Below are 13631 nucleotides of genomic sequence, written 5' to 3' on the forward strand. Positions count from 1 at the left end.
GAGAAGCCTAGACACCTGGCTTGCGCTAGATACCTGATTTCCATAGCTGAACTTGGGAGAAATGAGTGATGGTGTTTTAAAAGCATCATCTGCATGGTTGGTTTGTGCAGATTCTACAGCTCTGCCTTGCCTCTCACTCTGAGTCCCCTTAGTTTGGTTCTTACCAGTGAATGAACCCAACTGTTTTATAGGAGGGATTAATTTGAGTGTAGGGGTAGCTTTAGTGCGTATAGTCTACATGTAAATGGCATCAACTTTTAAATTACTCTTCACTATAAGTGAAGTAAGTATAGTTACTTACCTTAAGTTTACTTTAAGATGGTAAATGTATTTGCATTTTCAATAGAGCATGAAATTAGGCTTATTGAAGTACTTATTTCCATTCAACATCTGCATGTGCTTTTATTTAACAGAAAGGTATGCAAAAACCTATTTGCAAAAAAACATGTTAACTGATGTTGTCAACCCTTTTTTTAGTAATTTATTTTACAGGACAGTCTTTCTTTAAATATAAAGGTTTATAGATTCTGGAACCAGCAGATAAATGGATGAAGTAATGAAGCTTATGTCTGTGAAACCCTGAGTGATGCTCACCAATCAGTATTACTACATGAAAAATGGAAAAAAACAAACACCACCTCTAACAAATAAACAAAGGGAAAAAAAAACAAACAAAAACCCCAACAACAAAAAATCCCCAAACCAACAACCCAAACCCCATTGCAAGAGCCTTGCTGAAGGAGCTTATATTATTTTTAGTGCTTTTGCATGGTATACCTTTAAACATATTCTTGGTCTGATCACCATATGGTTCCCAAACTCCTTATTTTTCCCTTTAAAATTATTTTAAACTGAGCTATGCTATTACATCTGTGTATGTCTCATTTAGGGTAACTTACATTTTGGCTCTCAACACTGAAAATATTTTCCAGCTCTCAAAGTCCAGTCTAACCTTCTTCCATTTTTAAAGCTCTAAATGAGGAGCTGCACTGCACATGTAACTGAAAGTACTGGAGCTGAACATCTCATAAGGAGAAATTCTTGCCAGATTATATATACCTCATAGTTTAAGCAGGGCTGGCAGCAGTACAAGAGAAGCTGCTTTTTCAGAAAATCAACTCTTCAGGTTTTCAAAAAAAAAACAACCCACTTGTGTTTGATGATTTCTTCTTGAGTGTTCTAAATTAGGAGGGAAGAGGAATTTAAGGAACCCTCTTTTTTTCATTGTGTCCTATAGGTGCAACAAAAATACACAAACACAAATATTGCTTTTCATGGGCCTGCGCATTTACGTGCAGTTTGCCATGGAAGAGTTACTGACAATGATCTAACTTGGGTTAAAGAATTTCCCTGTAAATTCAAACCTGATTTTGTGCCTTGCTTTTAAATTCCAATTGACCCATTGTCTTTACTGGGACATCCTTCAAATTGGCTAATCTGTGCTAGGAAAATTCATTTTGTGCCAGTTGTGATAGTCACAAAGAGCATGAGGTGGCTGTTCCACTTGGACAACAGCTGTATTGTTACTTCCATATGCTGCCTGTTTCAATTCTGTGATCTTGAATTGCACACAATGTTTTTTTTTGTCTAAAAGCAAGGTGTAGTGACATGAAGTACCCATTAACAGACATCGTCGCTGGGCTGAAGTTAGCTGGGTGGAAAGCTCGGTCATCGCTTGCTTTTTGCAGTTGGTGGCATTTAATAGCATTGACTTCCAGGTAGAAGGCATAAAGCCCTTCTGTTCAAGGCTATTTCCCCCTGATTAATTAGGAGAGCCTCTGTTCTATATGGACAATGTAGTGGAAATGTCCTGTATTTCTATTTAGCTCTAGCATCCTAATGCTGCTTTTTTAATTTTTGATGAATATATTCAGAAAAAAAGACACTTTGTACTTTCAACCAGATGTAATAAACTTCAAGTTAATAGCTGTTGCTGCAAGGTCAGAACTTAATACTGAGATATAGGCTAGAGGGGTTAATGCTTTGTTTAATATATTCCTAATGGTATGCAATTCTTTTTGCACAGAAGTCTAATCACGAGTTTTTAAAGTGAGATTAGCTGTAGCTAAATCTTTATCTTTTTGAAACTCTCAACTCATTTAAAACTGTAATACAAGCAAATGCTTACTGTTATAATTATGCTATAAATAATACATAAGAATAAGGCTAGCAAATTGCAGAATTACTTTGCTTATGGATAGAATTTCAAACTTAGAAATTTAAGATGTATAGTAAAATGCACAAACACCACATATCAATTTTGCTGGAGAGTGCTGGCTACTGTTAAAAGTTTCATCCAAAGAGAATATTGTGTGGTGACTTTTAAATTTTTGCATTTATTTGCAAGAAATGCAGCTTGCATATAATTCCCTTTTTTTGTCTTGTACTTTCTGTCTTAGAGGTAGAAGGAAAGGGGAAGAAGTTTATTTACAGTCAGTAAAATTGTTAACTAGTGAAGTGTCACTCCTGTTATTCGTTGATAGATACTTCAGCTTTTTATGTTCGTGAAACACTTAACAAATAAAGTTGTGATAACCACGATGCTAATGTTTAATCTAAACAAATACAAGAAGGTAGCTGTAAAAGCAGTTTAACTATACAAGGAACTTTGTAAAGTACTGATACACCTTACTTCAAGCACAACATTTCGCTAATGGAAGGAAATTCTAACCAGTGATGGCAGAGTGCACGTAGCGCTGTCCTGTACTCAGAGGTAAAGTACTACTGTTCATTCACTAATCACAAATACGGAAATGTTCAGAAAATTGACTTAGCTGCCAGAATCCTAAACATCTCTGTTGAATTGCAAAATTAGAGCTTTCACAGATAACCTAATGGCATTTACATGGCAAAGTAATCTTGTGCAGGTAAAAAGCACTTGGGCAGGGGATGCTATTTTTTATGTTGTTATTTAAAAGTACTGGATATAACCTTTTTTTAGGTGACTATACAGTAAGACTTATCAAGCTCAAGTCACCTTCATTAGTCTGTGGATTCTGTCTTCCAGAGCAGGGCCAGCATTTCCCCCCTCCCTGCTTCCTGGCTGCCTGAATAGGATTGGCATCACAGCATAGGCAGTGGATTTGTGACTCCACGTCCTTTTCCCATCTCACTTGTCACTGCTGCTGCCTGCGTCTTCCCCATCACTTTGTGCCTCTTTTCAGCGCATCCTCACTGTTCTAGTTACAAAGGCATTTTCCTCATCCAGACAGCTATTAGCTGGAAATTTAATGATATGATGTCATTTTACCTAAATGCTTTGCGCTGTGTTTGTGTAACATATGAAAACAAGTCATGACTAACTCAGGAAATGTTCCCCTCCTCTGCATGTCTGTCCTGTGGCTGTTCCAGGTGAGCCACAACATACAGGGACAATTCTCATGTTCATGTTTATTGGTAACACTGTAAAGCAAAATGATGATCAGTGGGTGCGTAAGCAGTTCTAAGCATAAAATGTAATAACTACAAACGTATAAACTTTTTTGTGCCCATAATATGTAACATGAACTTTTTTATCATAGGAACAGCAATTTATCAATTTTCAGCAGTAGTTTAGTACAGTTTTAGCATCATGTAAACTACACTGCAGTTAATGTTAAGTTGAAAAGTAAACTTTTTCTGTTCTTTTTCCTTTTTTAAAAAAGCTGTGTACATACAGAATGCAGGAGGCCAGGCTGGATGGGGCAACCTGGTCTACTGGAAGATGTCCCTGCCCATGGCAGGGGGCTGGAATTAGATGAGCTTTAAGGTCCCTTCCAGCCCAAACCATTTTGTGATTCTATAAGCCACTCCTGAATGGAAAAAAGGTCACATTATAAAAGGATGGTAATAGAGCAACGTATTTTATATATTCTTTTCATAGGCAAGTATAATTTCTGGCTTATTCACATATCAATGTAATGTCAACTTTTTGCAGTTTTACATATCAAATGTCTTTTAGTGTAGTGAATGAAAATTATAGTGAGATTAACCAAATAACTTTGTTGTTGTTTGTTTGTTTGTTTTTTACCCAAGGGAGCTACTATTAAAAGGGATGAACAGACTGGTGCAATTGTGGTGGCCAGGATAATGCGTGGGGGAGCTGCAGACAGAAGTGGTAAGGTGTTGCTGCTTGGCACTAGCTATTCATGTTCTAGAAACTGAACAAGATGAACTAAAATGGCATATGTTATAGAAATTAAATGCTATCACAAACGAAAATACCTGGGGTCTGGACAGTTTTCCAAAGTGATATTTGAATACTGGTGAAAGGATTCTAAATTTTTTTCCCCAATTCAGTTGCAACGAGTTATCTTTCAGTTAGCAGATACAGGGGTATTTTTAAGTATATCATGGTTTGTTTCCACATGAACACATCCACTTAGAAATTATGGTACATTCCAAGATTACTACTTGCTGGTGGATGAACTCAGGATGGTTGCATTACTTTCTATTTGGGCATCCCTTTAGAGTTTTAGCTGGTAATTCTCAAAATACCAGCACATCCTTGACTGCCATTGTTTAGTTTGGGATACTCAGAGTCTGCAAGAACTCAAGCAAGTAGTCCTGGATTATACTATAAAGTCGTCTTTTCACTGAAGAGACTCTAGGACAGCTGTGTTTCACATTTAGATGGGGTAATGGAGTAAGTCTAGATGTATATATTGCTAAATTAGCAAGCATTTGTGCCGCACATTAGCACTCACAGCCTCAGTGATCATTGTGGTACTTGCAGCTGTTTAGCAGTGAGAAAGTAGTATGAGTAGAAAAAGAATTGGCACAGACATTTTTCAAACATCTGCATAAAAGCTTGGAAAAGTCATAGAGAACTAATTTCAAGAGGAAGGAAGGGAGGTGAGTAAACCAACCATCTCAAACCTGTGAGGACAGTAGCTGTTGTTGTGCTCACCAGACATTCCTGTTTTTAAATCAGAGCTTAAAGCAGATGAACAAGGGAGAAAAAAGCTGGATGTTAATGGCATTTTTTGTGTAACACATGGCTACACTTTACCAGCTCCTCTTTGTCTTCTGTAGGTCTTATTCACGTTGGTGATGAATTGAGGGAAGTCAATGGGATTCCTGTGGATGATAAAAGACCTGAAGAAATAATACACATTTTGGTAAATACCAGAAGTTTTAAAATTAATATAGGGGAATGAAGAACAAGTAATTACACTTGTTATTTCTGGTGTATTTCTTAGAAAAAAGTATATTCTACAATAATGCCTTTCCTTTCAGTGCCATTGTTTACAAACCTCTATTTCCTTTCTCTTAAAGAATTGCTTTCTGCACATTACATATATATGCAATTACAGATTACTTGTAAAGAGTTAATGATGATAATATGGCTATAAATGTGTTGCAGAATGTTGCAGACCTCGGTGTATAATCTACAGTTTTTAAGGCTCACCATGATCTGTTGAATTAAAACTATTTTAAATTTATTCATTAATAAAGCGTTAACTCCATGTGAAAATTAATTCATAATACATATACTTAATAGACTGTATAACTGTTGTATTAAGATTATATTTTACATAGATTTGCAGTATGTAGCCATATATATGATTATGTTTGCACTCTTCTGAACTACGCAGTCTCTAAAGCCAACCTAATTACTCACGGAACACTATTGCAAATTAAGTAATTTAGACTTTTTCAGAAATACTTAAATATTTTACTAAGAAACCAATGAGGGTCATGACAGCTCCTTATATTCGTGGTGTAGGAATTTCTAGATACATAAATGCCTTGCTGTCCAGCTGAATTGAGTGGCTGTCTCACAGTTTTGGTTCATTAACCAAGCTGATTAATTTCAAGTTTTAGTCTGCTGATATTCATACTTGTTTTATGGTTTTGTATTCCCTATAGAAACATATTTCCCTGCAAAAATTAATATTTAAAAATCTCTAGAAACACAATAGCACTAGGAAAAGGTGTGAACAATTTCCCCATTTACCTCCTTGAGGTACAATATAAACATCAAACGCTAGTTTGAGCTTGTTTCAAAAGTAACAGAATTATTGATTCCAGTCCTACGGCTGGTGAAATAAGAACTTGGCTGCTGCTTGTCAAACAGTGAGCTCTTGGATCGCAGACATGCCGGCAGAAGTATGTCTCGCTTGGTAGTGGACGGGCCTGTTTCCATTTTGCTTAAATTGTTGGCTGTCTGTTGCACTCTGCTAGTTTTTATGAAACTTGTCGGCTGCATGCAATAGTAGCAGAGGCTCCAGCTGATTAGCGCTTCCTTCAATAGCAAAATGTCACTGAGGCAGTGGGAATATATTGTGGTTAATAAGTAAAATGCAGCCAGACACATTTTAAGTGGGATATAGGGAAAGATGAATGGATGAGGTGGTTGATGATGGCTAACTTGTTTTAAGATTTATAGCGGAGGGTTTTTTTTCCATTTAGTACACGTAATCTATTCAAATATGTTTTTCTTTTCTGTTTCTTAAAGTTGCCAAAAGAATAAATCCCCCCCAATAGCTCTGTATGATAAATATGTCACAAGCCTGTTTGATTGTTTTTTTTTTTTTCTTTTTTTTTAAAAATGAAATGTTAGTTGGATTTTTCCAGGGATGTCCAAACTGTGCCAGGATTCCAGCAGTTCCTTCTAATATGCATACATTTTAGCTGTACATTTGCTTCCGCTTTCAGTGCAGAAGTGGGACCTCTGAAACACGCAGGTTTTTACAGTCCATCTCTGCCCATCACTGAAGTAAATAAAATGGAGCATTTGAAGAAAATATTTTCATCTTTGCAATGCAAAATTTGGTATGGTGAAGCTGTCAGACTCCACAGATCTTGCTTGGGAGAGGATAGATTCATTGATTTGAGTATTTTTAAATTAATTTGCATTTATTTTCCTTTTAAGAGTTCTTTGAAATGTACAGCTTTATTCTCAGTGTATTTTCTTTTCAAACATTCACCAGGCTCAGTCTCAAGGAGCAATTACATTTAAAATCATACCTAGTGTGAAGGAAGAAGTGCCAGTGAAGGAAGGCAAGGTAGGCGAGACTATTTCCGAAACTATTGCAGTAACTGTTCTGCTGAGGATATATATTGTTTGCTTGGATACCAGAACCAAGAATGTGATTTATTCCTCCAGATTTAATTTTCCTAATGTGACAATGTATAGCACACTGTACACTTCAGTATTCATGTGCTGGATTTACAAGTGGGTGTAACATGGTTCTTAAGCCCTAACTCTACAGCTGTAAAGTCAACATAGATAATCTTCTGTCATCTTAGAGGACCATGCTTGCTTCCAAGTACTCCTTCCATCATAAACTTGGTAGAAGACACTTGATAACACCTTGGTTCAAAAGTATCTTCTCTTCTGTTCCCCATATGGGCACACAACTCACCCTTATGGATCCGTTTGCCTCAGATCATGGAGCCTTTACTACACTGGGGTTGTGGTTACAGAAGCAATGAATTTAAAATTCACATATGAACTTCTATGTTTGATGTCCATCAGGATGTTTCACAGCAGTTAATGTTTATTGCTTCAAATTATTTAATTCAGTGGTTTTGAACAGCATAAGTAAAGTTGGATTACATTTAATATTTTGATTCTAAAGATAAAACACTGTTTGTTTCAGATGTTTATTAGAGCTCTGTTTGACTATGATCCTAATGAGGATAAAGCAATTCCTTGTAAAGAAGCTGGACTTGCTTTCAGAAAAGGAGATATCCTTCAGATCATGAGCCAGGATGATGCAACCTGGTGGCAGGCCAAACACGAAGGCGATGCCAATCCCAGAGCAGGCTTGATCCCTTCAAAGCATTTCCAGGAGAGGTGAGCTACTGAGAAGCATAGTTTCATTATTTTTTTGTAGTAAGAGAAGACAATTCTTTGCCGAGTTGTTAAGTTAGCGTAGTTGTCATATGTAATACTCATAGATTACATGGTATGATCAACCTGCATTTGCAACAAGACAGCTGAACTTGGAAACCTGTTGCTGAAATACTTTGGATTTCCTTATTTGTCTGGCTAGAATTAATAATGACAAAACCTGATAGGATAATGCTGATCCAGATTGAAAGAAAAAACATATGGAAAATAGCACATCAGTATCTGTATTCACAGTGATGCACTGTGCAGGAATAGGAACTGAAGCAGGTTTTGGAAAGCTTACAAAAATTTGAGGCTGAGGATTAAGTTTTTTTTAGATTGTCAATAGATTGCATTGATTTAAGTTAATTTCTTATAAAATCTCCTGCATATTTTGCAATAGTCTCATGATGTTAAGTGTTTATTAATCCCAAACTTGCTGTGAAAACCGAGGAGTTTGTGTCTTTCCCTTACTACCTCCCATTTCATAGGAGATTTGCAGTAAGAAGACCAGAAGTGCAGATTCAGCCACTGAAAATTTCCAACAGAAAGTCATGTAAGTCTGCTAACCTGGAATAGAAATCATACTCTAGATCTCTAACCTTATAAAATAGCAGTTTGTTTCAGCCCTCTGACTACAGGATGCATTTCTCCTGGGCACAATAGTTTCTTGAATACATGTATCAGTAGGAAAGTAAATATAAGAGCTGAAATTAAAAGCAGCTAACAATTTATCCCAACCCTCCAACTTAGTTTTAGAACCACTGAGCTCAATTAGTGTTTTGATATATAATATTTCAAAGGTTGAAGAGTGTTCTTTCCCTGTTGAAATAGTATAGAATTGGCTCAACAGATTTTATAATTTGGACTGCATCAATACAGTGAAATTTATATTGAGAGTGAGATAAAAGTTTGGATACTCTCCCCTTCTCTCCCCTGTATAGTTGGTGATTTTTTGCATCCTATGAAGTAGCACAGATTTTTGAAAGTCAGGACATTCTGTTCTTTGACAGGCTTTCACAGAACCAGTTTTTATTGTTTTTTAAACAAATTCAGTCTTAACAGTCTCTGCTTTTAAATAATATAGTTGCACAATGGAAGAAAAGCTCTAAGAAAGCGCAATACATTGAAACAAATATTTTCTTTCCACTGGAATTTACATCAACATCTGTTTTAAGTATCATTGCATATTTTACTTGACCTGTTATTTCTTTCAGTTGTACAGACTCATAACAAAGTGAGTACAATGTAAGAAACTATCACGCTTCAGTATGTTCTAAACTTAAATACAAACATGTTTGTGAGTTCAACTAGAAATATTCAGAAAGTGATCTAAAATTTCCAGCCATTTTTCATTCCTTAACGTTAAAACAAGAAGTGTGGATACTATGGCGAACAGTGGATGCTGGCACACTAAGTGCAAAACTAAATGCTTTTAACTTTAGAACTTCTCACCAATGTTTCTATTGCAATTTTCCTAACTCCTTGCTATGGCTTTTGTGTTCTGAAGTTCTTCAGTTACTGTTAGTTTTCTAATAATTTGCATTTCACTATTTGATTGTGTGCCCTAATGCTATTGTTAACTCCAAAGCCCTCGATAAGCTTTATAATTACAGTAACGGGCTATGTGATTGCACTATAGCTTTTCTAATTTACATAGGTCTTAGAAACAAAGAGGAGCTTCTACAGCTTGTAGTAAATCTGTTGTTTTTCTAGGTTCTAGGTCAAGTTGCTCTGCCCCAGTTTTGGAAAAGTGTCTGATCCCAGGGTATAGCTATTTCTCTCTGTCCACTGTTCTTGAATCTGGATAATACCCTCAACAAGAGCCTTCAATTAAGGTGGCACTGATGCTTTTGAAGAGGTAAATCAGCTGCTGCAGCAACACTGCATGATTCCTTTTCTAATAGATTGCATCTTTTTAGTGACCTTCAGGTGAAAGGTTTTACAAGATGCATCTCACCCTTCCAAATAGACAGCCTGGACTTGATTGGGAATTGCCAAAATTGCAATCCAAAGAAGACCCACAGTATGTCTGCTATTGTTGTCTCTGCTGTTTCCACTAACTTTGCCTTAATTGGCTTAAACAAGGGGGAAGAGTTCCTCTCTTCCTCCACTTTCCTTTAGAACATGACAGGTCAGGCAGCAGGCCTGTTATCCTTCTTTCAGACTTCGCAAGGCCCAGCTAAATATCATCTGGAAGGCAGTGGTGCCTCTTGATGGAGGAGAGACTGCAGACTAATGGAGGCTTGTAATTTTTTCTCTTCAACATTTCTTAGGATAATCTGCTGCTATATTTGCCAGATTTCCATGGGAAGAGGGGAAGTGCTGTTCTGAGTAGAGGTCCATCCCATTTTTCAAAGACAAAATGTTTTTAGTGCTGGGAGGGAATTCAGATCCTTCATGGAGGAGGCATTTTAAGGACGGGAATTCAGATGTAGAAAAACTGCTGTGACTAGGATGGTGCTCGAGTTGCTCTCAGGAAAACCTTCCACTTGCTTGGCTTTTCCAGAAGATTCCATGTAAGCTGGGGAACTGCACACCCTTGTGATCTTTCTCAGGTTAGGCAGCTTTTTCATGTTACCAAGCATGTCAGGAAAGCTGTGGAATGGAAGGCCCTGTCTGTATTTGTTCACAGCAATCACCTTGCCAGAACTGGAGGATGCTGGAAAATCTCGTATTGCTCAGCTGAGCAAAAAACATACTGCCAGCATCGGAAACATGTAAGGAAGGTGACAGAGAACAGAAATTTGGGAAGAACTTCTAGGTCTGATTTTTTTTTTTTTTTTTTTTTTTTTTTTTGTGTAGCCCTTTTCTGTATTGTGGGGTATGGCCCACTGATTATTGTCCTCTAAAATTTTATTATTTAACAAGTGTCCATGTAAGGAGGTGGGAAATTGGTAATGTTTTATTTCATCTGATTCCTTTTTAATCCTGTATACTGGCCTTCAGCTTGATATAGGATTCTCCAATGTTTAGAAGGGTAATTGCAAGGGGAAACTGATGTTCTGCACATCTTCACGAACTACCTGTATATTGAGAGGTTGCTTGCTGTCACAGTTGATCCCATCCAATCTTATCACCTGAATTTCCTCAGCAGTTTGGAGGGAAAGGGCAATTTGCCAGATGATATTCTTATAGTTTCCCAAAGATGAAAACCTGTTGACTTCAGCAGAGCTGCTAATAAAAGTCCCTTTCCTGGGGGGACTCAGGACTAAGAGTTGCACTAGGAAGCTTTCTTGGTAAGTAGCTCTGGGTGTCAGCCTGCTCTGCTCAGTTGAGTCATTTCACATATCCCACGTTTTGTAGTGAGGAGGAAACCTGGGTACATGCCTTTGTTTTTAATAGGGAGAATCAAGGAGAAATAGTCTATTTTCTTAGATATCCAGAAAATCTGAGTCAGCTCTGGGTTCTTAAGTGGGCTTTCAGGGTGGTAGTGTCATTCTACTTGAAAGTTAATCTAAAAATCAGTTAAAATCATATAACATATGAAAAGTATTCTGCAACTTCTTTTTCCTCTCTTCTCAAGCCAGTTCTGGAACTGTGAAGGACTGGTGTAGTCATCTAGAGAAGAGCTCTCTGAAATATAGTCAGTAACTGTATTATAGAAATATTATCATCCATCTGTGATTTGCTTTGATAATTAAGTATGTTTCAAAACCTACATAGAGCTAGATTGGATTACTTTGGGGAAGCTATTTCCTATTTTGAATTTTTTAGTCTTTTCAGCAGAGCAATGCATGTTATTTAATGTTGTTAATCTGTACATATACCTCTGTATCATAAATTTGGAAGTAAAGTGGGATTTTTTGGTGGCGCTTGTATGCGCATCCATATCAAGGAAAGAGAGTGGAGGTTACTTTCCACAGAACTTTTTTAGCAAGAATTATTTGCATTGAAAAAAAAAAAAACCAAAACAGCCAGAAACCTAAACCAATCAGTTTATAATAGAAATGTCAATTTCTTAGTTTCAGTTTAATAGCCAAGTCAACTGTTTCATTACGTCTCTGTGTGAAGTTCAAGTAAATAGCTTAGCTTTGTGGAAGATACACGTGCACTGCTCTCCCTGCAGTTAGCCATTTTCTTGAAAGGCAAAATAGAATCATTCTCACATTGCACCAGTCAAAGTGAAAAACCTTTAGTATGTCATGTGTATACTGGAGGAGGAGGCAAACCAGTGTACACTCCTTCCTGAAAGGTAAGTGAAAACACATTTTCATTTGCAAACGGAGGAGGCACGTAGTTGGTTTCTGGGAGTAAGGTTAAAGGAAATTGGTAGTATAGGTGTAGCCTATGGTGACAAGAGATGGTTTTACATTGAGAGGAAGACACAGAGAAAGTAGGAATAAAAAAAAGGGAAAAACAGGGAAGTGAAATTTTGTATTGAGGGTGAAGAAAAGAAGAAAGTATTGCAACCAGGGCAATGGAAGAGTAGACAGACAAAAGCTGTCCATCAGCCCCATTAGGCAAAATCCCACAAAGAAATTACTAGATTAATGCAATTAACAGTAATAAACAGGAGCATTACTATAGTTTAGTTGTTTCTTGATTCATTTTAAATCAAACACTAATGTATTTGCGTTCACATTCACCATTTAAAAAATTTAACGACTACTAATAGGAACTCTTGACTTCTTTTTGTTTGCTCTTATTGGCAGAAAACCTCGATAAATTCAACATTAATATATGATAAGTTTTAAAAGCATGAGATAAGTGGTAGTTAGATGTTCTGACCCGCTGGTAAGATTGATAGTGTTACTTCCCAGGCTCTGGATTAGTGTAGAACTGATAGAGGGATAACAATCCTCTCAAACATTTTCAACATTTTTCTCAGTAAGTAATAGGGCTTTTTGGCAAATAGCAGCATTCTGGATTAATACTATGGGAAATTATAATGGGGGAAAAATGCTAAGAAAAAGCAGTATAGAAAAGAAAATAGGAAAATGGAATAAAAGTTAAGGAACAGAGATGCACCCTCTGTGTGCTGGGATGGTGAATGTGCAGTATACCTGCACCTGGGGTGAGAGGGAGCTCTTTGGAATGCAGAGGGAGGTACAGTACAGGTGTTTCTGGCTGCATGCAATAGGCTTTGGTATGTCTGAGCATGTGAGCCACTGCTGAATGCCAGCTCTGCAGAAACTTGCTCACCTGGTATTCCTTAATAATACTTAACAGCATTCCTGGCTGTAGGTCACTTTAGCTTGGGCACAACTTTGTAGCCATAGTTGGCTCTGTGAGTTCTCCTGTCACTGCATCCTGGCTAACTACAAGAGACATGACACTCAGTACAGGGAAGAATTTATTTGTTCAATAGCTTCCAGTCTGTTAACTTGAATACAGAGACTGCTCATGTTCTGACTGTAGGAGTCATTGCCAACAAACATGATCATTCTTGCATTTGTAGCTTACTTTAATTTGTAAATAAAACAGCGATCACCTGTTTTTTTTGAGGGGAAAAAAAATATTTCTTTGAATAACAATCAAATGACTTACTGCTCTGTGGATGTTATAAACTACAATAATCAGCCAAGACATTATATTCCTTCAGCATAATTTTGCTTTCACAGTGATTACTGTGTTTATTCTTATGTTATATATGTGTTGCCTCTGGTATGAAAATTACTGGTAACTTTATATTTTATACTAGCGTAGTCTGTAACTTCTGCTAACTTGTGCCGTGCATGCATATGTGTATGTGTATATCCATACCCAGTGTGTATAGTTATTTATAAATATGTATATGTATGGAGCATATATGACAGAGCTGTTAGGAAATGTCTTTTCCATGAAAATACATTTGTTCTGTATATTTAAT

The 13631-nt window shown here is 36.9% G+C and overlaps 1 protein-coding gene across 2 annotated transcripts in view; it reads left to right on the forward strand.

Moving 5' to 3' along the window:
• MPP7 (MAGUK p55 scaffold protein 7) overlaps positions 1-13631 on the forward strand; it is a 157116-nt gene that overhangs the window by 112103 nt on the left and 31382 nt on the right. For both annotated transcript variants that reach the window (XM_062633539.1, XM_062633540.1), the window contains exons 8-12: positions 4015-4096; positions 5014-5099; positions 6915-6989; positions 7587-7783; positions 8311-8375. In XM_062633539.1, coding sequence (XP_062489523.1) covers positions 4015-4096; positions 5014-5099; positions 6915-6989; positions 7587-7783; positions 8311-8375 — 505 coding nt within the window. The remainder of the gene's footprint in view (positions 1-4014; positions 4097-5013; positions 5100-6914; positions 6990-7586; positions 7784-8310; positions 8376-13631) is intronic.

Source organism: Pezoporus occidentalis, unplaced genomic scaffold, assembly GCF_034315485.1.
Source record: "Pezoporus occidentalis ecotype Australia unplaced genomic scaffold, CSIRO_AGI_Poc_V1 ctg40, whole genome shotgun sequence".
Taxonomy (NCBI): Eukaryota; Metazoa; Chordata; class Aves; order Psittaciformes; family Psittacidae; genus Pezoporus; species Pezoporus occidentalis.